This window comes from Mustela nivalis (genome assembly GCF_964662115.1).
Source record: "Mustela nivalis genome assembly, chromosome: X".
Taxonomy (NCBI): domain Eukaryota; kingdom Metazoa; phylum Chordata; class Mammalia; order Carnivora; family Mustelidae; genus Mustela; species Mustela nivalis.
Window position 1 is genome coordinate 113,839,483 of NC_139040.1, and position 24,334 is coordinate 113,863,816.

At 45.1% G+C, this 24,334-nt stretch overlaps 1 protein-coding gene across 3 annotated transcripts in view; it reads left to right on the top strand.

Moving 5' to 3' along the window:
• PCYT1B (phosphate cytidylyltransferase 1B, choline) overlaps nucleotides 1-24,334 on the top strand; it is a 123,158-nt gene that overhangs the window by 34,006 nt on the left and 64,818 nt on the right. For 2 of the 3 annotated variants that reach the window (XM_082718246.1, XM_082718248.1), the window contains exon 2: nucleotides 20,602-20,701. In XM_082718246.1, the coding sequence (XP_082574372.1) occupies nucleotides 20,602-20,701 (100 nt within the window). Of the gene's footprint in view, nucleotides 1-19,960; nucleotides 20,168-20,601; nucleotides 20,702-24,334 lie in introns of those variants that run through there. The other variant, XM_082718247.1, reaches the window with a different exon arrangement.

Sequence of the window (24,334 nt, forward strand, 5' to 3'; positions counted from 1 at the left end):
TCCAGGACCCTGGGATCATGACCTGAGCCGAAGGCAGAGACTTTAATCCACTGAGCCACCCAGGCGCCCCTAAATGAAATTAATTTTAATAATACATTTTCTTTAGCCTATGATATCCAAAATTTTATCATTTCAACATTCACTAATATCAAAATAATGGATGAGGTATTTTTATTCTTTTTTTTTTAATACCGAGTCTGAAATTAGGAGTATATGTTGTACTTAAAACACATCTAAATTCTGACTAGCCAGTGTCAAGGGCTCAGTAGCCATAGATGGCTTTCGAGGGAGCTCAGACACCTGCACAGGCCTGTAGAGGATGAGCTCAGAGAAGCCACAACGACAAATACATTTTCTGTTGCCTGGCGCACACATACACACATATATTTACTTGTAGTGAAGAAACCATTTCACTTCATATTTTACACTCTTGATATTCCCTTTTGCCCTTTTGGGGTTTGGTTAGGAGGCTAACCAAAGGAGGCTAATGAGAATTATATTAAATTTGAAGTTCTGGATGGGGAAGGGGAGAAAGAGAGAACAGGATGACTATGGGAGACACTAAGGAGATCAACACCCCAGGATTTGATAACTGAGTCTGAGGGTTGGCCAGTATCGAGGAAGACTCCATTTTCTGGCTTCCTCAAGTGGGCACCAGCACTCAGGCATGAGTATCAGGGGGCAGTAGTTTGTAAGAGTTCTGTTGGGGATGACATGGAAACTTCCACTTGGAGGTGTCTAGGCAGTGTTTGCTTTTGGAACTCAGGAGAGAGTTTGGAGATGGAGATCTGGGAGATGTCCGCATGGAGGAGATGGAAATGGAATTGAAGTAGTGAAATTGATGGGAACATAATTGAGTCACAGTCTTTGGACTAAGAAAATGGTAATGGAAGTGGTTAGCTAGCAAGAGCGTCTCAGGATAATCCTACTACAGGGTAGTTCTAGAAGATAACTGACCCTGAGCCATGCTATCAGGTTCTTAGAAAGGAGAAAAATAGAAGAGCTGTAATTAAAGTTATTAGAAGTCTCCTTATATCTGCCTGTCTCTACGTGAAATCTGGTTAAATTAATCTACTTGATCCCAGAATCTTTTCAGAATGGAACCCTGAGGAACACTATTTAAAGAGCCAGTAGAGGTAGGATCATGAAAAGAAGACAGGCCAAGAGCAGGATAAGTTCTGTGGTGGGAATGTCCAGTAGAAGCAAATGCAACAGAGAGATTAAATGAGATAATGAGGAAAAGTGTCCTTTGGATTTAGAAAGAAGAAGTCAATGGTGGATGTTTCAGAGATGTGACGGGAGCAGAGGCCAGAGGGCAATGAGTTGAGGAGGCCTTGGAAGGTGGGGAGGTAGAAGCTTGCCTGAGAGGGTAAGCAGATAGAATGTGTAGGATCCAAAGGTGAATAAATCAGGATTTAGGGTTGAGAGAGGCTAGCCTTTTTCTCTACTTTTTTTCCTTCTATATATCCTCCTTTGGTTCCATTCTTCCTTCCATCCAGTGTGCCAAGGCTTTTGGTTGGCTCATTCTTGTAAGATGGTAGTACCTTGTACTTGAGTATAAAAGGCATAGAGGAAACAGGAGAAAGTGAAAGCGATAGGGGGAAAATGAGGAAGGGAATGAGCTTTGGGCTAAAGACGTTGGATTCCAGTGAAAGTGGAAGAATTGGCTTCAAGCAGGATATGAGACACTTCTTTCACTTGATGGTGAGGAAGCTGGCAAGGATGTTTTGGGTAAGAAGTTTTAAAGGGAGAGTTTATTGAATGTGGAAAGCCTCTCTCATCTGATAGCTTCAGTCTTCTCTGTGAAGGCAGCGGTGAAGTTAGTGGCTGGGTTCTGGCGGGTGCCGAAGTATAAGTATGGGATAGCCTGAGAAGTTGGGTCCAGCCCCAGGGTTTTCCTCTCCAGAAGCTTCCAGGCTAGGCCTGGGGCTAGGGAAGGGTGGGGAGGCTAAGTGGCTCCTGATGAGATGCCGTTCTGGTGAGAGGGAATGGCTCCATTCCCTTATGGCTCCTGGGGCTCCATACCAACTCCCAAGATCAAGGCAGATCTAGATTGGGAGCTCCTGGGGGGAACCTGGGCTGGTCCACAGTGGAACTGCTGGGGCCTGGCAAGACAAGTATGTCGCAACCTGGTCTTTGCTCCCTGGAGCCCACAGTCTCATTCGGACTTGAGCTTTGCTGTTGACTTACTGTGTGGGCTTAAGCCAATCGCTTCTCTCTGGACCTCCATTCTGTCACCCACCACAGGCTGAAGAGATGATGTTTCCCAGCTCCAAGATGGTGACTGTAGCTTCCCCAGCCATGGAAGATGCTCCAGCCCAGTGCGCCCTGTTTGCTCTCCTGTTCCTTTCACAAGTCAGGACCGCCCCACTCCTCCCCTGCTTTTGGTTTTCTCCATTTGGGGTACAAAGAGGTTGAATGATCTACGGCAGGACACGTCGGCTAAATATGAGTAACAAGCTCTGGAACCCCCTATGAGTGTTGTACAAACCTGTTGTCTCCCACTTTATTCTTCAGCTCCTTCTTCAGAAAGGTTGAACGTGTTCTGAATCCCATGCTGAACATTACAGTCATCGTTCAAAGAAACCTACATTGAATCTCTTCTCAATGCGAACAATAACCCTCCTGACTGATCTCGTAATACTCAAGTGCGAAATCCGGGGTTTTCTCTGAGGCCTGGCAGTGTGGCATTGGGTGCTGGGGGCCTTCCCCTCTCTAGCCACCTACACTTACTGCTTCTGGTTGAAGTCTAAGGTGGCTCAGGCCATAGACTTGAAACTCTTGAATCTTTTGCTCAGGCCCACACAAAGCTTCTTGGTGCCCCTCGGTTAAAAAAAAAAAAAAAGTAGGAAAAAGATTTATTCCCTCTGATGGCTGGGGGCGAGATGAAAAGGAGAAAGCAAGAAAGATAGGGGCAAACCAAGTCATTGCAAGCTACACCTATTTTCTTACAACAATCTCCCAGGTGACAGCCTCTACCTTGCGAGGATCTGATTACCCGTTGCCGGCCTCAGACCATAGCATTATTGTTTTAACAGTTCTATCTTCCTCTTTATCCCAGCATGAGACAGGTTGTGTGGGAGCCTGGGGAAGCTGACCCTGCTTGGGGATAAAGAGACAGTTGAACACTAAACAATCTTGAAGGCACACTTGAAAACACAGTGATTAGAAAATAAAGCTGCAAGCCCGGTTAGTGTACGCCTGTGTGATAATGTGCCGGGCCACACGGGGCCGGCCCAGCCAGCCGGCTTCATTTTCATATTCTCTCTGCCCTCCTGCCCAAGTCTCTGACTTGGTGTTTTTGTTTTCCACTTAGGAATTCATGCACGTTGAACCTGACATCCGTGTAACGGCGTGCTGATGTCTCTTTAAAGCGGGCATTTAAGAAGAATAACAATAATAATAATGGGTTCATAGAAGCATCACGAATGATGTCGAGATCCTGTTCCTCGTACACGCAGGCTTCTGGGCGCATCTCTGGTGTGCCTGATAGTGACCGCAGGCCCAGTCACGTGATACTGAGTTCTCTCAGACCTCCGCGTTATTTAGTTACAAGGGAATTGTTGTATACTGGGCTGAAGACTAGGGGTCTCCCTCATTGTCCTCTGGGGGCGAGTGGGGGAGTAGTGTACACTTAGGTACCGGTGATGGGAGCCCTCTCCATGTTCCCTCGTCTAACCAGGCTGCAGACTGTGAGGGAAGAATTACTGCTCCCTGTGTGATAAATAAGGAAACCAAGAATTAAGAAATTCCCAAAAGGTCAAGTACTAACAGATAAAGCTGGGCTTTAAAGTGAGGGGTTTTGTTTGTTTGTTTGTTTAGATTTTATTTATTTATTTGACAGAGAGGGAGAGACAGCGAGAGAGGGAACACAAGCAGGGGGAGTGGGAGAAAGAGAAGCAGGCTTCCTGCCCAAGAGGGAGCCCGGGGCAAGGCTTGATCCCAGGATCCTGGGATCGTGACCTGAGCCGAAGGCAGCCACTTAATGACTGACCCACCCAGGCACCTTTAAAATGAGTTTTGTCTAACTTCTAAAGCCCCCATTTCCACCACACCAGCTCCCCAACATCAGTGAGCAGAGAATCACCTACTCATGCTTCCATGTGAATCAGAAGCAAGAGGTTTTTGCGTACACTTTTTAAAAAGATTTTATTTATTTATTTGACAGAAAGAGAGAGAGAGAAAGAGATCAAAGTAGGCAGAGCAGCAGGCAGAGAGAGAGGAGGAGGCAGGCTCCCCGCTGAGCAGAGAGCCCAATGCGGGGCTCAATCCCCGGACCCTAAGATCATGACCTGAGCTGAAGGCAGAGGCTTAACCCACTGAGCCCCCCAGGGTCCCCACTGTGTGTTTCGCTGTCCTATATCACATGGCCTGCCTTCAGGACCAGGAATGGAAACAATTTAGATGGCTAGGCTCTTGGTAGTAAATTGAGAAATTCGAAGTAAATATTTTTGACCTGGCAAGTCTTCTCCTAGTAAAGTTGGCTACAAAAGACGAGTATTAGGATGATCTCAGCAGCATAATTCATAGTAACTCCAACTGGAAATGACCCAAATCCCCAGGGGTAGTAGAATGGATTAATTGTTGTATTTTCACACAATGAAATGCTCCACAGAAATGAGAAAGGAGAATCCAAAACCACCTGCAAAAATACGGATAAATCTCACAAACATAATATTGAATGAAAGAAGCCAGATGTAAGAGAATACACACCACATATTTTCATGATCTATTAAGAATTTTAAAAGTAAGCACACCAGTCTGTGAATTTAGAAGTCAGGACAGCAGGAGGAGCTCAGGACGGATGCTGACTTTGGTCGGTTACTTGATCTGGGTGCTACTTACGCTCATTTTGTCACAGTTCAGTGTTGCACTCTTAGGATAGGTGCACGTTTCTTTTTTTTTTTTAAGATTTTATTTATTTGACAGACAGAGATCACAAGTAGGCAGAGAGGCAGGCAGAGGGGTGTGGGGAGCAGGCTCCCTGCCGAGCAGAGAGCCCGATGTGGGGCTCCATCCCAGGACTCTGAGATCACAACCTGAGCCAAAGGCAGAGGCTTTACCCACTCAGCCACCCAGGTGCCCCAGGTGCAAGTTTCTGTACGTGTATTGCTCTTTAATACAAAGTTGAAAGATATTCCAACCACAGGAACAGAGAAGGTACACTCTACAACCGATTGACCATTTCCAGACAATTCTGGGGACCTCACAGATAACATTCTAAGGAATAATATCAGCTCCTGCCTATGATTACAGCTCTTGGTCATTAGCAGAGCTGGACTGTGCTCCAGGGGTCAGTACCCAGCCCCAAAGAGAACATAGGAAAGCCTTGGAACTTACTTCTAGGACAAGTCTAGCCCTAGTTGGGTTATTTGTGAATTAAAAACCATGGTGTCGGGACGCCTGGGTGGCTCAGTTGGTTAAGCAGCTGCCTTCGGTTCAGGTCTTGATCCCAGCGTCCTGGGATCGAGTCCCACATCGGGCTCCTTGCTCCGCAGGGAGCCTGCTTCTCCCTCTGACTCTGCCTGCCACTCTGTCTGCCTGTGCTCGCTCTCGCTCGCTCTCTCTCTGACAAATAAATAAATAAAATCTTAAAAAAAAAAAACCAAACCATGGTGTCTAATCAATATGTGTTTTATAACAATGGCCAGACCTCCCAGTCTGTTTCCAGACTCAGAAGGAAGTGGGTAAAACTGGTTAGCTAGCAGGAGTGTCTCGGGATAATGCTGCTTAGGGCAAATTTTAGGAAATGACTGACTCCGAACCATCCTATGAGGTTTTCTTAAGGGAAGAAAAACAGAAGAGCCATGATTCAAACTAAAGGAATCCTCCCTGTATCTGCCTGTCTCTGTATGAGATCTGGTCAAATGGACCTGCATTCCCCCTCAGTCTTCCACGACGGAATCCTGAGGAACAGAATTTAGAGACCAAATGGAGGAAGGGTATTGAAAAGAAGACAGAGAGGTATTTCTTAAATTGGTGGGAATTTGGGGTCTAACAGCAATGTTATTGCTTCATTGGTAGGTAAACTCACATGTTTTGTTTTCCTGTAAAATATTGGTTTTTTAAAAAAGATTTTATTTATTTATTTGAGATATCAAGAGAGAGGGAGAGAGTGAGCACGAGCAGGCGTGGGCAAGTACAGAAGGGAAAGGAGAAACGGGCTCCCCCTGAGCAGGGAGCCCGAAGCGGGGCTCGATCCCAGGGCTCTGGGTCATGACCTGAGTTGAAGACAGACGCTTAAGCGACTGAGCTACCCAGGTGCCCCTAAAATATTGTTTTTATTAAAGAATCATCTGCTTTGTACAATCAGTCATCTTTGGAATATCTTTCTTTGGAAAATCTTCTTTGGAACATCTTTCCTTTAGCAGCTCAGAAAAAAAAAAAGGGTCTTATTATTGAAATAGGATCCAACAAATACCTCCAGCTGCGACATGTTAGAAATATCTGTACTTCCATCCTACTGTATAGCCAACCTCCCACACTGCATAATTTGTTCTAATGCTTGTTCCTTCCAGTCTGCAGCAATGTTTTCTGTATGTCTCCTGAATATATTTGACTGACAAAACATTTTAGTTTGACATCACTTTTTTCCCCCACATACATTCCCCCTTTTACTGTGGCATGAAGAGCTGGTGTTTCTGCAGTGGTATGAGACCTTTGGCTTTTGTTTACTGAATGAGAGAAACTTGAAAAGGCTTCTCACGTTTATCATTGCATGCCACTGTATTTTGTAAGGGACTGGATTATCATGTCTTGAAACATTGCTGAAACAAATCACAGAAGTTGGTCTTCATGGTCTGGATGCTTTGCTTCTCAGTGTTGTGGTAGCTTCAGTAGCCTCTTATGATCATGACCCGATAGCTCAAGGTACAAGAGATGCTCCAGGTGAAGTTTAATGCTAATGGCAGCAGGTATTTGAAATAGACTCTTTCGTGTTAATGGTGGATTCACCTGTCTTGATTAGGTCTTCATTGTTCACACCTGATAATGTGGCTGATGCGAGACTCCTGCAAGGGCTAGAAGGGTCAGCTCCGCCATGTTTTTGTCGCTCACCTGTGCTTGTATTAGTTCTTGCTTCCCTGTTTCATTGTGGGAAATGCTTAAAGCTACTTGGTGGTCTTGTGAGCATTGGTTTAGTTAAAACTATGTAATATCATCTACAAATGTCCTTATCCAGACCCAGGCAAACAGCACTATATTACAGTAAGCTGACAGCAAATGAAAACGCCAAGGGACCCAGGCCATCCTTCTCAATGGTACAATTTACATTCTTCCTTGAGGACATCTCATACACTTCATGTCGACAGTGATAGGGCACCAGTAAAAATCGGCACCTTAGAATAAAGCATCAGTAACGCTTCCTGTTTTTTTTTTTTTTTAAGATTTTACTTATTTATTTGACAGAGAGAGATCACAAGTAGGCAGAGAGGCAGGCAGAGAGAGAGGAGGAAGCAGGCACCCTGCTGAGCAGAGAGCCCGATGTGATGCGGGGCTTGATCCTAGGACCCTGGGATCATGACCTGAGCTGAAAGCAGAGGCTTTAACCCACTGAGCCACCCAGGCGCCCCAACACTTCCTGTTTTTTAACCTGAAAAATAAATCTAAGCACAAGTGTTGCTCTTTAATGGATTGTCTTGCCCGTCCCACATTAGAAAGCCCTGGTCTCCATGTTCTAAATCCTGCCCTTGGATCCAGCAGTGAGGGAGAGCACCGCATTTTCAGTCTGCCTATTTGGCCGCTTGCAGAAATGCTCTTTTGAACTGCTTTTTGGTTCTGAGGCTCCACCTTGCGTGGAGGGTGTCACAGAGACAAACACAAAAACCAGGATGGTCTTGGAACACCTGGGTGGCTCATTCGGTTAATCATCTGCCTTTGGCTCAGGTCATGGTCCCGGAGTCCTGGGATCGAGCCCCAAGTCAGGCTCCCTCTACCCTCCCCCGACCTCTGCTTGTGCGAGCCCCTTACGGAAGCATCACTGGAGGCATTGCTGTGAAATCCTGCATCAGGAAGTGCTGTGCTGCTCCTCAGTAGCTATTTTGTTTTTCACTTACGGACAGTATTTTGTCTTTCGCTTTGCTTCGACGGCTGAGAGCTTCAAGTCATTTTTGTGACCTACCCGAAGTGTAGAGAACTGGGCTAGGTATTCTTGTACGCTCATTTCGCTTCTGACCTTTGTCGAAACCCCTATTTCCTCCCTCAGCCCAGATCTTGAAACTATTAAGCTTACAAATTTTATTTTTTTGAAGTCACCTCAAGTCCTTTGGGAAGGAGGTGGGATAGGAATAAGATATATGGTTGTTAATGATGTTCATTATAAATTCCTTAAGCTCAGTTGCCTAAGAAAAGTTGATTTTGGGGCTGGAACTTTTAAATCTCTAGGCAAAACTGATTATTTTCTTTTTTTTAAAAGATTTTATTTATTTATCTGACAGAGATCACAAGCAAGCAGAGAGGCGGGGCGGGGGGGGGGTGGGGGAAGCAGGCTCCCTGCTGAGCAGAGAAACCGATGCTATGGGGGCTCAATCCCAGGACCCCTGGATGGTGACCTGAGCCGAAGGCAGAGGCTTTAACCCACCGAGCCACCCAGGTGCCCCCAAAATGACTATTTTCTATTGTCCGTATCATCTCTGCATTTCAGGAATCTAAGATGCCATTAATTCTGAGATAGAGTCTCATTGCAGGGATGTTGCAATGTCAGAAAATTGCTGCCATTGATTTTAAGATATTTCTTGTAAGACGCTCTCCTAATCTCAGAGATGTTAAAATGTGGGGGGAAACGTACATTTTAGAATAAGTGAAATACAGTATTATTAAGAGTTCATTTCGGAAGGTGGCACATGGGAGTGAGGGGCTTGCGGCTTACAGGTGGTCAGTGTTTTAAGGAAGCTGTACCCCTGGGGCATGATACAATTTCTGATCTCTGGTCACTGGAAGGGCAGGAATTACTTGTCTGACCTCGATGCAGGGGTTCACACATGGGCTTAAAAAATGGACCTCTTATGAGGGAACTTTAGATAAAGTAGGAAAACATCTTTTCTTTTTCAAGATATTTAAGCTAATTTTTAAAACTGTGCTATGCTTTTGTTTTTAGCTAACTTCAAAGTATTCATCCTCAACAATAGAAAAATGAGCCAAGGACAGATTAGTCTCAGAAGAAAATACAAATGGCTAATAAACATTTGAAAAATGTTCCATCTTTTTTGTAATCAAAATAATGCAAATTGAAACAGCGTGATGCTATTTTTTAGTCTGTAAAATTGACAGAGATAATACTCAAAGCTGGTGAGATGGCAGCCAGCTAGGTGCTCTCAGACATTGTAATGTGAGTATAAATGAGACAGCTTTTGTAGAAGCTAATTTACCAATACATGTTAAAATGTTCTACAAATATTTATCTTTAAAATGTTCATACCCCTGGTCTAAGTAATTCAGCTCCTAGGCATCTATCCTAAGGAAATAATCAGAGGTTCGGAACTATGTTTAGAATGTTATTTATATTAGTAAAACATAAACAACTTAATATTCAACAATTATGGTTTTTCTAGTCAGCGGAATGCCTTATAGCTATCAGAATTAGTAAAAGTTAAGTGGGAAATAATTTGTACCTTCTGCTCATTTTGCTGTGTACGTCAAACTACTCTAAAAAATAAAGTCTGTTAAAAAAACGATAGTGAGGTGGTTTTGCAGAAGCCTGGATTCCTGAGGGTGGGGGAGGTCACCAAGTGGCCACGGCTGGTGCTCGCTTCGGCAGCACATATACTAAAATTGGAACGATACAGAGAAGATTAGCATGGCCCCTGCGCAAGGATGACACGCAAATTCGTGAAGCGTTCCATATTTAAAAAAAAAAAAAAAAAAAAAAAAAAAAAAAAAAAAGTGGCCACGGCTGGTGCCTTTGAGCAGCTTGGGTCTCTTAGACCCTCTGCTGGAGCCTGATGTCCTTAGTGCTGGGGTGGGCCAAGCGCAGAGGAGGCTGCCTAGCGTAGTGGGTGACCAGTTGCCCAGATCCTTTGGAAAAGGAAATGACTTTATTGAACGGGCTATTCTTTGCATTTATCTTACCGCTCGATTTACCCGCGGTCTACTCTGTCTCATGCGGAGGTACCTGCTAATCTCTCCTTTCAGGATCTGCACCAACCATCACTTGCGTCCCGGCCAACCAGGGCATCTCCCTTCACTATTCAACTTCCTTGGCCTATATCCTATTTTCTGGTGCCACTTACAACCTTTCAGAATAGAAAAATGAACAGATGAGTCAGGTGTTCCTGCTTCCCTCCTGTCTTTTTAATGTTAACTTCCTATCTTTGGGATATGATGCCCTTGCTTTTCATCATCTTGCCTAACTTTCAATGTTTGGGAATTGGAGGCTCAGGCCTAGGGAAACAGGGGGTATGGGACCCCCAGATAACACCTTTAAAAATAGTGAAATTGAAGACTACATGATAGGGTAATCCCGATATACAAGTGGAAAAAACTGTCCATGTAGTTAGGATTCCAAAGTTGCATGTATGCGTAATATATCAGAAAGCCCTAAAAGAAATCTAGGAAGTGTTACCAATGGTTGTATTTGGGAAGTAGAATTATTAGTGAGTTTTGCTTTTCTTTATTTCCCAAGTTTTCTGTAGTATATAGTATGATAATAAGAAAAAGATAGGAAACACTGACAATTGTATTTCTTATTCAGTTTAACCTTTGTCAATAATCATTATCAATAATTCCCTCTCCAGTTTTTTATCAGTAATTATTCTCTCTCCATTGACTCTAACTTCTTCCATTCAACAAATGTTTACCCAGAACCTTCTGTCTGCCAGGTACTGCCCTAGGAATTAGGGATCAGCAATGAGTAGGACAGACCAACTATCCATTTTCTTAGAGCTGACAGTAGTCTGGGGAGGTTGGTCAGAAATATACAATGTCTCCTCATTAGACAACCAGGACCTTGCCTCAGCCTGCACTCATGGCCTGAGCTGAATGAATAAACCTAGTCTAGTGGCTTTAGATATCATTTATATTCCTGTGGTTTCTTAACCTGCTTCTCTAGTTTAGTTCTCTGTCTCCAACTCCAGACTTGTTAATCCAACTGCCTACCTGACATCTTCACTGGGAGATCTAATAGGTCTATCAAACCTAATGTGTGAGAATGGAATTTTTTATTTTCCCAGCCTATCCCTCCCATCCCCAAACCTACTCTGCCAGTGTCTTCCCCGTGTTAGGGAATGGCAATACCATCTTTCTAGTTCTTCAGGCCAGTAACTTTGCAGTTATGTCAACTCCTCGCCTTCTTTTACATTTGACGTTCAATTGATTTCAAATTTTTTTTATTCAAAATCCATCCAGAATCCGACGACTTCTCACCACTCATCCTGGTCCCAGCCTCCATCTGCCTACTCTTGCCTGATAATTATGCCAGTTACTTAGTGCTTTTCTTGCTTCTGCATTTGACCTTTGAGAGTTAAACCTCAGCATAACGGTGAGGTGGTCCTGTTAAGGCTCTGACCATATTACTACTCCCTGTTCACAACTCGGATGGCTTCCATTTTCTCCGGGAAGGCCAGTCTTTACAGCATCCTAAAAACTGCATACCATTGGATGTCTCCCGTCTCTTTGTACTTCACCTCTCTGGCTCTGTCTCCTACTACTATACTTTGTTCACTTCCTCCAGGCATACTGGCCTTGTTATTCCTGGAAGAAGCTGGGCATGTTACTGCCTTGGGGCCTTTGCACTTGATTTTTCCTCTGCCTGAAGTGTTCTTTCTCTGCAGGGCTGAATCGATCCTTTCTTCTTTTTTTTAAAGATTTTGTTTATTTATTTGACAGACAGAGATCATAGGTATTCAGAGAAAGAGGAAGGGAAGCAGGCTCCCTGCTGAGCAGTGAGCCTGATCAGGGGCTCAATCCCAGGACCCTGGGATCACGACCCAAGCCGAAGGCAGAGGCTTTAACCCACTGAGCCACCCAGGTGCCCCCAATAGATCCTTTGTATATTGACACATACATCAACTCCCTGGGCTATCCGATTTATGGATAAGCCCTCTACCTTCTTTATCCCCTTCCTTGCTTTAATTTTTTCTGAACACTATCCCATTTTAACGTTTTATGCATTTCACATTCTTTTTTGTTGTTTGTTATCTTTAAGGATAATAAAGGCAAGATTTTGTGGGTCCTGTTTTGTTCCCTGATGTATCCTTAGAACCTAAATACAGTGCCTGGCACCCAGCAAGCCCTCAAGCAATGTTTGTTGGATGTTGGAGAAATGAAGAGAGGGTAGATACTATGAAGACCATTTAAATTTAAATTTTAAGTTGCTTTTAAAAGCTCAGATGAGTTTTAAATGTTCCATATACCCGAGAATAATAGCATTTAACAATTAATTTATAAGTGATAGTTGTTATTTTTTAAAGTACTCCTGTTTTCCTTTTAGATACGTTCTCTGACATTTGGAACACCTAATCCTGGATTAAATTTCCTGCATCTCTGAATTCCCAAGAGAGGATAAATTTCTTTACATTTATTTTAAAAGTAGATAAATTATATGAATGTGTTCTCATGTGAAAATAAAATAAAATAAAATAACAGGTGTAAATAGAGTAAACAATGAAAACATCCTCTCATCTCTTCTTCCAATGTGGTCTTCTTCCCTGGACGTAACCCTGGTTAATTTGTTGTGTATCCTTCCAGGCCAGTGCTGTCCACTAGAACTTTCTGTGATGATAGGAATGTTCTCTCTCTGTGCTAATATAATAGCAGCCACTAGCCACATTTGGTTATCAGGCACTTAAAATGTGGCTGGAGTGACCGAGAAACTGAGTTTTTATTTATGTTTCCTTAATTCCACGAAATATAATTTGAATTCAAATAGGTCCGCATGGCTAATGGCTACCATATTGGGCAACACAGTTCTAAACTATTTCTCCACAGTTGCCTATTTACTATCTCTCTTTAACCATAAATGATATCATAGTATATAACCTGTATATATATATATATTATACATAGTGCTTTGTCACTCTGATTATGTCCTAAAAATCATTCCTTGTCTGGGTGTTATGTATCTTACTGTTTTTAATGGTGCTTGTTACTTCATACTCTGTGCCTACTGTGCTTAGCTAGATGATGAAAAATAGATATTTCTTGGTGCGGAGCCATGCACTAGGCGTCCTGTCCCCGCCCCGCCCCCCCCCGCCCCCCACTGGCATTTGTCAAGGCTTTGCGGCAGCTGCCTGATCCAGGCTTCTGCATAATCACCGACACAGCCCAAGAATCTAGTGATTTACATATGTTGGGCCTCTGGTCAAGCATAAAATCTACTCTTCCTTCCCTCTCTTCAGAAGACAAACATATTCTGATCTCAAATAAAATCATGCCTTAAAAGCTACGTGCAGCAGCTGATAAACACAGTCCTAACAGAATGAGACCGAAGGCTTCAATTTTGTGATGTCTTTTTTCCAATTCTGAATTTGTAGTTCTCAAGCGGGTGAGTTCTGAGGCCAAAGGCTTCCCCGGGAAAATGAGATTCTTTCTGGAGTCCTGTTCCCGTCTCTTGCAAAGCTTGATGAAAATGCCTGATGTGGCTGTAAAGTTCTTTCCTACTAGAGGACGTTCTTGAGGTGGTTATGACTTTATTAACTTTGGGTAATTCCCTTTTCAGTTGATCTCTGTGCTTCTCCCATGCCTCATCAACATTTGCTAGTTCACATTTATTGAGCCTGGCAGCCGTCCTATTGTATAGACTCTATCAGTCAAGGCCCTGCCGAGAGACAGACAGCTCACTCTAAATGGGAAATACGAAAAGGAGTTTAATAAAAGGGACTATTTACAGCCTCAAGGGACAGTATGTGCACTAGGCCTGGAAATGTTAGGGGTTGTCATTTCCTAGGCTTCCCAGGCATGAAGGGGCCAGGGGAGACTGTGGTTACTGGAACTTTGCAGGGTGCTCTATAAAGAGGGGGCCTTTCAAGGGAAACTGTGGATTTTGGTGAGAGGGCAGAAATAACATGCTGCTTCCTAGCAGGGAGGAAGCCAAGGGGAAAGATAGTCTGAGCTCACTCTTGTCCTGCCCTCTGGTGTTTTGCATACTTCTCATGGAACCCGCCCAACGTGAAGCCTAAAGGCATCAGAGCCCATTGGTACAGTCCGTAGGGGAAGCCATACGAAGGAGAGTAGAGAGGGGTGGGAAGAGAGTGGATTCTGGAGAAGCAGAAGGAAGACATTATTCAGATCCGCATCATTTCATTTATTCCTTACCACAGCTTCATGAGACAGATCATTTTATTATCTCCTTTTTATAGGTGAAGATACTAAAGGTTAGAGAGGTTAAGGACCAGCATTTTTGAAAAAGATGATTATTTATTTATTTATTTATTATTTATTTGAGAGAGAGAGAGAGAAAGAGCACATGAACGGGGTGGGGGGTGCAGAGAGAGAGGGAGAGGTAGAGAAGCAGACTCCCTGCTGAGGGTAGAGGGGGGAGGGGGCTTGATCCCACCACCCTGAGATCGTGACCTGAGCTGACATCAAGAGTAGGCTGCTTCATGTACTGAGCTCCTCAGGCTCCCCAGGACCAGCAGTGGTTTTTTTTTTTTTTTTTTAAATCATATTTTCGACGACATGGATGGAACTAGAGGATGCTATGCTTAGCGAAATAAGTCAGTTGGAGAAAGACAACTATCATATGATCTCCCTGATATGAGGAAGTAGAGAGGCAATGTGGGGGGCTTGAGGGGCAGGAAAAGAATCAATGAAAAAGATGGGACCGGGGAGGGAGACAAACCATAAGAGACTCTGAATCTCGTAGAACAAACTGAGGGTTGCTGGGGGGAGGGGGGTCAGGAGAGGGTGGTGGGGTTATGGACATTGGGGGTGTGTGTGTGCTGTGGCGAGTGCTGTGAAGTGTGTAAACCTGGCAATTCACAGAACTGTACCCCTGGGGCTAAAAATACAATATATCATTATTAAAAAAAAATAAGAAAATCATATTTTAAAAATGAAATGGATGTTAAATAATGAAGCTAAGATTTGAACTCAGGTCTGTCTGAGTGAATTGTCCTATCGCAGTTAAGAAGAGCTTAGCATAGGGTGTTCCTGGGTGGCTCAGTTGGTTAAGGATCTGCCTTTGGCCCAGGTCATGATCTCAGGGATCGATTCTTGCTAAGAGCTCTTTGCTCTGCCGGGGGCCTGCTTCCTGCTACCCCCACTTGTGTGCATGCATTTGCTCTGTCTCTGACAAATAAATAAATCTAAAAAAAAAAAGGCTTAGCATAAACAAGCAATTCTGCAGCTGGCCATCAGCGTCAGCAGCACTGTGCTACATTCCGATTGGTGGGTTAGCTTGCTGTCTGATTGTCCAGTTGTCAGGCATCGAGGCAAGTTGCTTAAGTACAGATTCCACTGATCCTTTTTTGCACTCAAATGATGTTTGCATCGTATATTTTATGTAACGTCTAATAGTTTTTTTCAAAAAATATTTATTTATTTTAAGCAATCTCTACACCCAGTATGGGGCTTGAACTCATGACCCCTAAATGAAGCATTGCTTGTCCTTCCGACTGAGTCAGCCAGGCGCCCCATGTTAATGTCTAATAGTTTTTAAGTAAATATTTGACTATGTCTAATAGAACACATCCTGCAAATGAAATGCCCAACATCTAAGGTCTTTCCTTTTAAAAAGCATGATGGGGGGAGCGTGCTGGGTGGTTCAGTTGGTTAAGTAGGCGACTCTTGATTTCAGCTCCAGTCATGATCTTGGGGTCCTGGGAAAGTGCCCTGCATCAGGCTCTGTGCTCAGTGGGGAGTCTGCTTGAGATTCTCTTTTTTCCTCTGCTCTTCAGCCCCGCTCACCCTCACTCTCTCTCAAAAAATCTTTTTTTTTTTTTAAAGCGTGCTAGGAATATGTATTAGGTATAATACAGTACCGTGTACATTACCAGAACCTATACAATAAATAGGCAGCATATTCATGTGCAATGACTGGGTGTTCTGAAATCCTAAACCAGGTACAAAGATGTTTATTTGCAGTCTAGATCCAAGTCTAGGCTCTGGCGAAATCCTTGCCCATATGAGGTTCAGGGCACAGGGCCAGTGCTTCTTAACCCTTTAAAATGCTCTGCTCTGCTGCTATGTGTGAAAATGTCATTCAACTCCCAACCCTGAATTTAGAACTGGCTACCTAGGGGGACATAGTCCATCCTTAGATGATCTCTCCCAGTTCAGAGGCTTAATTTCTATGATTTGTATGTTAAAAAGGTAGCTTTTTTTTTCCAGATATGAAATACTGAAAATTGAATATGCCTTTTCAAACTCCTACCTTCTTCTGTTCTAAAAGGGCCACACTTTACCTTTGAGAAAGTCCCAGAGTTAATTCTTTTCCTTCTCTCCTTATTTCTTTCCTACGTATGCGCCCTCCGAGAAAGTCCCAGAGTTAATTCTTTTCCTTCTCTCCTTATTTCTCTCCTACGTATGCGCCCTCCAAACATCGAGCATCATATGGAATACACAGCAGATGTTAGAAAACATTCAGCAATGTGATCTGGCTGATGTGGGGTCTAAGCTGCGGCTGGCCAGTAGCTAATGATATGTCACTCATCTGACTAGTCCACCACATCTGGGTGAAACACACAGTCCTGTCCTTTTCAGTTAATCATTTGCACCCCCTTCTCTAATTACCACGAAATCCATTGTCTCCTTTTTGAGGCCCCTCTCTCCGCATTGTCTAAGAATCCTAAGAGTTTCCTCAGTTCAAAGGAACCCAAAAGGTAATCACACTGCTGTTCCCAGGCGCTTCCATTTGGTGTCTCTGTTGAAGACAGGCTCTGTAGAGTCTGGGGGAGACAGCATCTGTCTCTGAGTTGTAAAAGTCAACGTGTTAATACATTTAAGGGGCTTAGACAGTTAGTGGCACTACCTAGGCACTCAAAGATTTACAATTACATTATATTATTGAGCCTCAGTTTTATGTCTTATTTAGGGCCTAGACCCAGAGGATCCCAGGGGCCATCCCAGGTCTGGCAAATGGTAGAGAAGATATGGGGCCTGGGTCCTCTACAGGCTGGTATGTGTATATAGATGAATTCATAGATAGCTTGGAATCCCGGAGTAAGTCAAATGATTTGTTCTGGCTCTGAGAAGGAATTTTGGGGTGATTGGACTGAAAAAAAAAATAGTGGCTGAAGTCACAGGGCTAGTTGGTGGTGGCTGGGCCTTAACCAAGGTCTTCATGAATGTAGAACTTGATTCTCAACTGAGGCGGTAATCTGCCTCATTTCAGAAGACAATGAATGTTCAGGGAATGCTCACAACAAGTCTGTGGCTTGTACATGGATAATATTTGCATTCTCTCCATTCCAAGCATAGTGCCTTTTACATACCAAGAAATACCCCTCCTGCATGTCAGCTCGTGTTAAATATGATCACATGCGCACACAGGTACTCGTGTGCACACAAGCTCGTTTGTGAACTCTGTCTACCTTCTGTCTCTTTGCTTCTTTTTTTTTCCTACTTCTAGGCCACAATAATTAAGAAAAAATATAGAGTGCCTGTAAACCTTTTTCTTTACCTTTGAGTAACTATCATTGCTTTACCACTCTCTCTGTCTCTGCTTTAATTACCAGATTTCACACCCTCTAGAACACACCTTTCTTGGAAAATGGCAACACCTTATCTTTTTAATAAACTTTGGAACTAGCACATAAAAGATCTCCAAATAGTAATTTATTTTAGGTCATGTGAAAAAGACTGACTGTCCAGGTATGTTAAGGTTAATGAATCTTTACTAAAATCTAACTTAGTTTGCCAATTCATTGACCTACTTAGGTTGTGTCCTAAAAGTTCATTCATGAGTCAGTTTGCTTTGTTTCTAGGGGAAACTACATTATCTGTTATTATAATATATAATATTATATATAATAAATACTAATCGTAATAATAAGTGCCACAATTGATTCAGTACCAGGTACTTTATATACATTATTTCTATGTTTCACAATAACCCTGGGAGATAGGTACCCATTTTACAGAGGAAACTGAACTTCAGCTAAGGAACATCCATTTATTTATTTATTTATTTATTTATTTACTTACTTACTTACTTATTTATTTTTTGGTGGGGAGGGGTAGAGGAAGAGGGAGAGAGAGAGGATCTCAAGCAGACTTCCCATTAAGTGGGGAGGTCGATGCAGAGCTCAGTCTCACAACCCTGAGACATGGCTTGAGCTGAGATCAAGAGTGGGACACTCAGTGGACTGAGCCACCCAGGTGCTCCTTATTTTTTTTAAAAAAAGATTTATTTTTTTATTTGAGAGAGAACGAACGTGAGTTGGGGGAGGGGCAAAGAGAGAGCATCTCCAAGCAGATTCCCCGCTAAGCAGGGAACCTACCATGGGCCTTGATCCCATGACCCATGAGATCATGACTTGAGCCAAAATCAAGAGCCGGCTTCCCAGCCTGCTGAGCCACCCAGGTGCCCCATGGAATATCCTTTTTAAATTGCACAAAGTCAAATACATTTCTTGTCCTGAAGACAGCACATGCTAAAACAGCAAAGACAGGCCACCCATGGCCTCCCTCTCCGTTCCTTGTCCCTTTAGCAGCCACAGCCCATAGGCCCCAGGTAGGTGTCCGATTCAATGCCAGTGTCTTCTGGTGGTGGCCTGCTTTGAAAAGCGAGCTCTGAGGGTCTGATTCTCCCTTAGGAATCTGAATGGGGAAACATGGGAAGAAGCAGGAAGTTGGTTAGAGCTGGGGCTGGAGGACTCAGTCAGAAGTTGATGAGTGAGTGTTGGGAAGGGAGGCCAGCTGTCACATGTGAGCTCTACAGGAGAGTGGAGGTAATTAGATTAGGGATTTGACTGCAGTGGACGGTTATAGGGCAAATGGGAGTGGGAGGGAGGGAATCACGTGCAGAGAGCTGCCCGGTGGGTGCGGAGCACTCTGGAGCCAGACCCTGCGCCTTTCCTACGCCCCCCCTCCCCCGACAATTTCTATGCTGGGAAGGCCTTAAAATAATCCTTCATCTCTTGAGCTGTCTTGAATCAGTGTCTGTCCCTTTCAGACAGAAGAGCCAAATTAGAATACACAGCCTGTAAGTACCGGTAAGGGCAGTTGAAACTGCAGTTTGTGGGCACAGAGCCTCGATGCTGTCACTGCACCCCTTGGCTACATTACAGAGGCTCCCCTGGCCCAGCATGGCCCATGCGGTCACCTTACTGGATCTGACAACCAACAATGGACCCATTTCCTGAACCCTTGTCCCCGGTCTTGGTTTGCTTTCAGAGCCCTGAACGGGAAGGTGGGGGTTAAGGAAGTCTCAGGCAACTGGAAGTTCTCCAAACAAGCCTGGGGCAGGACTCCAGCTTCCAGGGCGGAAGGTGCTACAATGGGGAGGGGGAGGAGTGGGGCCAGGATGGCTTCTTGGCAGGGTAGAGGGGAAACCGGCTCTTCCAGGACTGCAACTGGCCTTCCCCCTACTTCTATCTCCAGTTCTAAGACCGTGCCTGACATACAGCTGAACGAGTGAATGAATGATTAATGAATGAGCAAGTGAATAAATGATGGGCGGAAGTGGGTCACAGCCCCTCTGCAGACGAGTGGATCATTCTCGAACGCCTATTAAGGAACGCCTGTGCCCGTCTCTGAGAAACAACTGAGACGACAATTTGAGTCCTGCGTACCGTGATGGGTCACCTCCAGCTTTACATGCCCCAAAGCCGAGAGAGTGATGACCTTGATGATGCCGTCATTCCGAGATAACACATGGACCATCGGGCACTGCATTTGCCCTGTTTACAAAATTACCGCTCCCTTTGTCTACGTCTGGAGGGAGTGAGGTTTTCCTTTTAAGAGGCTGCCTAAAAGATGCAGAGCCACTTCCTGGGCAGGCTTCCAAGTGACTACATCTCTCTCCCAGCACTCCCCGGAGCCCCAGCCCAGGCTGCCCGGGGCGGGGCCTCCCGCCGTGGCTGCTGGAACTACCGCAGGAGCGCTTATCTGCTGCCGGCCAGCAAGGCTGTGCTCTCAGGCCCTCCCAGGGCACCGAGCACGGCTTTGGCCTTTGCACTGAAGTGACGTCAGAGTCTGTGATTGGCCAGGCTGGCGTGTGTGTGAAATACGGGCGATGTCTGCCACACTTCTGAGTACGGCATTTCTTCCAGCCGAGTACCCCGGGCTGTGGGTAAGTCTTAATCTTTGCAGTCTGCCCTGGGTGGTGGTTAAAATGTGCAAAGCCGAGCACTGCGACTTCCCAAGGGCATGACTTGGCATATTTTGTCATCCTGCTGGGCCTCAGTTGCCTTTTCTGTGAAGTAGAGAGATGGCCTTCTATATTATAGAAGAGCTCACCTGTCCAGACTACCTCCTTTGGTACCTGGCATAGGGTAGGGAGTGTGATACTGTCATGATTGCTGAGCATCACTCAAAAAAAAAAAAGGTTTCAGTGATCATGTCCCTGTTTTTATCTCTAATGGTATAATATTTTCTCTGAAAGTCTCTGGATATATTCTGCTTCTTCGTCGTAGCTGTGCAGCCAACAGGAATACGGCTTCAGGGGAAGTTAGTGCCAAAGGAAAGTTTGTCAGACTATATTCCCTTTCTTTTTTTCCCTTCTAGACCCTGACTGCACCTGCCCCATTTGCCGACGAAACCAGCTGCCAGTGCCAAGCGCCCCATGAGAAACTGACCATTGCTCAGGCCCGCTTAGGAACACCAGGTGAGGCTGTACTTCTCGTTCTCCGAATGGGCCCTGTCCTGACCTTGAAAGTAGCAGAGTGCCACCCGGGTGGCTCAGTCGGTTAAGTGTCTGCGTTTCGCTGGGGTCATGATCCCAGGGTCGTGGGTCGGGGGATCGAGCCTCACATCCGGCTCCCTGCTCAGCAGCAAGTCTGCTTCTCTCCCTGCTCGTGCTTTCTCTCGCTGTCTCTCTCTGTCCAATAAATAAAATCTTAGAAAAATAAATGAAGAAGCAGAGTAGGCCAGTCATTACTTGAGCACTTTCAATGGGAGCCTTGAATTTAGAGATTTCCAGCCCAGTGTGAGAAGGATAAACACTTACACTGGTAAACCAGACCAACCCAAGTAAGCAGGAGCTGGAGCCCCAGCCCAGCCATCTCCGAGTTCGGCGGCTTTGTGCAAGTCACGACAATGATCAGAATCTCTTTCCTCTTGTGCCTTGTGCCAGCAGGGACATTAATACCTGCCTGCTTCACCAGGTTTTGGGGGTGACAAGATTGGGTTCAAGACACCAAAGCAGCATTTAAACGGGGAAGGCTGATATAAGCCTAGGCTGTTATAATTATCATCATTTTTAAAAGTCTGCATTTTTTTTAAAGATTTTATTTATTCCTTTGACAGAGACAGATCAGAAGTAGGCAGAGAGGAAGGCAGAGAGAGGAGGAAGCAGGCTCCCCGCCGAGCAGAGAGCCCGATGCAGGACTCGATCCCAGGACCCCGAGATCATGACCCGAGCTGAAGGCAGAGGCTTTAACCCACTGAGCCACCCAGGCGCCCCTTAAAAGTCTGCATTTTGAAAGGTTTCTCCAAGGGTGCCTTAAATTAAAGAGCCTGGCCTGTACACTAGATGTTTGCTGATGTATGAACTCCTTTATACCAGAGATGGCCAGGGGAGGAGATCAAAAAAGATCTGTAAAGGACCATCCCAGGAGCTCAGGCTCACTTCGTTGTGCCCCACAGACACTCTGCGTTTTGTTGTTTGTTTGTTTGTTTGTTTTTTACACAAATTGAAGGTTTGTGGTAACCCTGTGTCAGACAAGTTAGTGGGTGCTATTTTTTACAACAGTGTTCACTTATTGTGTCTCTGTCTCATTTTGGTCATTCTTGCAAGAGTTCAAATTTTTTCATTATTCTGTTCATTAGGATGAGCTGGGATAAGCGATTATGAGTCACTGAAAGCTCAGCATTTTTTACTGTCAGGTGTTATTTTTAATTAAGGTATATACACTGAGGTTTCTTTTTTTTTTTTTTTAGATATAATGCTATTACAGGCTTAATAGACTACACTATAGTGTAAACATAACTTTTTTTTTTGACAGAGATCACAAGTAGGCAGAGAGGCAGGCAGAGAGAGAGAGAGGAGGAAGCAGGCTCTCCGCGGAGCAGAGAGCCCGATGCGGGGCTCGATCCCAGGACCCTGGGATCATGACCTGAGCCGAAGGCAGAGGCTTTAACCCACTGAGCCACCCAGGTGCCCCTAAACATAACTTTTTAAAAGTAATCTCTACACCCAACTCAGGGCTTGAACTTACACCCCTGAGATCAAGAGTCACAGGCTCTACCAATTGAACCAGTCAGGTGTCCCTAAACATGACTTTTACATGCACTGGGAAACCAAGAATTCACTTGACTGGCTTGGTCATGGCCTTTGCTCTATTGCAGTGGTCTGGAAATTAACCTGGACTATCTCCAAGGGGCCCCTCTTAATTAAAGAGGCAACTCGACATGAAATAAACCCCCCAAATAATACGCATGTGTGTGCTTAGGGGTTCAACCTTGCAACACAGATAACTGAAAGTTTTAAGAAGGGCAGATTCATTTGGCCTGGAAGAGTCGGGCCAGACCTTGTAGCCGACCTGAGCTGCTTGTTTTGGGAGAAGGTAGATGGGGTCTAGGTGGGCAGCCAACCGAAGGGCATTCCAAGCCAGTGGAGCCGGAAGAGCGAAAGCAGAGCGCTGTGTAGGAATGAGTGAGTGCATGAGTGCGTGGCATGGCAGGGGATGGGGCTGGAGTGAAAACAGACTGGTTGAGCCCCTGAGCTTTGAGACACTGAAGATGGCATCACTCAGTTTCCACTCGCCATGGCAAAAAGCAAACAGCCCCAGCTTAAGAGAATCCATGGGACAAAGGACAATTTGCTTAATAATAACAGTAATAATGGGTATTTATTAAGTGCTCCCTATTACTAAGTTCTTTAGATGTACCATGTCTTTTCACTCTTACAACTCTCTGTGGTTAGTACCGTATTTCCCAGGTGAGGGAATGGAGGCTTTTGCGAGAAGCCACGAACCTGGCAAGGTTATTGAGCGAGCGGCTGGCGGTGGTCCTCACGCTGGAGAGCATCAGAATCACCTGGAGGGCTCGTTAACCTAGCTGGGTGGGTCTGGCCCCCAGAGTTTTTGAGTCAGTCCGGATGGGGTGGGGCGTAAGCGTCTGCCTCTCTCTTCGAGCTCCACCGGCGGTCAGGCTGGACCCGTTAGTGTTCATGCTTGACCTCTCGATCCTGACACTCTGGCTTCCTTTTGAAGAAGAGCTTCGAGAGCGTGAGGTGAGGGGATGAGGGCACACAAAGTTAATAAGCTTTGACAAAGGCAAGAAGAGGCTTGGGGAGGTAGCTCTGAGCAGCTAAATCCGTTGTTCCCACACTTAAGTGTGCAACCAATCACCTGGTAAGCTTGTTAGAGAAACAGATTTTCTGGGGTGCCCAGGGTGGGGGCTCAGTCAGTTGGGCATCTGCCTTTGACTTAGGTCATGATCTCCCCTGCTCAGCGGGGAGTCTGCTTCTCCCTCTCCCTCTGCCCCTCCCCCCGCCCGGCCCCTCTCACTCTTGCTCCCAAATAAATAAAAGAGTAAAAAAAAAGATTTCCTGCTCTCTCTTCCTTATCTCTGAATCTGGGATGGAGCCCAGGCATCAGTGTTTCGTAACTAATAAGCCAGGGGATTGTAATCTTGGTGGTTTACAGACCACACACTGAGAAATGCGGACCCAAGCAATAAATCCGAAAGCTGCAGTGGAAGTCCAGGTGGTGATGAAAGAACTAATTTCACTTAAAGTTACAGACTGAGCTTCAGGCCGCTGAAGAAGAGGACGGAGCTTTTCCAGGACAAGGGAGGTAGAACTTACCCAGCGTCTGCTAGGTGCTCTGTGCTCTACGTGATCTCGTTTGGTCTTTGCGTCCGGTCTGTTACCCATCGGACAGCAAACACTGTCAGACGTGTAATCTTGTGTCCTTTCTTGAGGACTTGGAGAATGGAAAAGTAACTTGTCAAATGTCCTAGCTGACTGGGTAGAGCTAGGATTCGCCAAGTCCCTTTCACCTCAGATCCCTGCATGGGCCCCAGCCGACCACGGAGCTCCGTGAAATCACAGTCAGGCTTTGATCTGGAGGGTGCCAGGTGTGTGAACAAGACAGACAGACAGTGGTTGCGATCTTTCGTAGCACCAGGGCCATCTGCCTCGCTCACTGCTGGTTCACCAGCACCTAGAGACACTCTTTTCAAAGCCTGTGTGCTCAGTAAATGTTTCATGAGTGACCGAGTGAATGAATGGAAGTTTGGGACAAGAGGAGGAGCTTGCCCTCTGGAAGTAAAATCAGAGCTGCTTGTGAGGGTC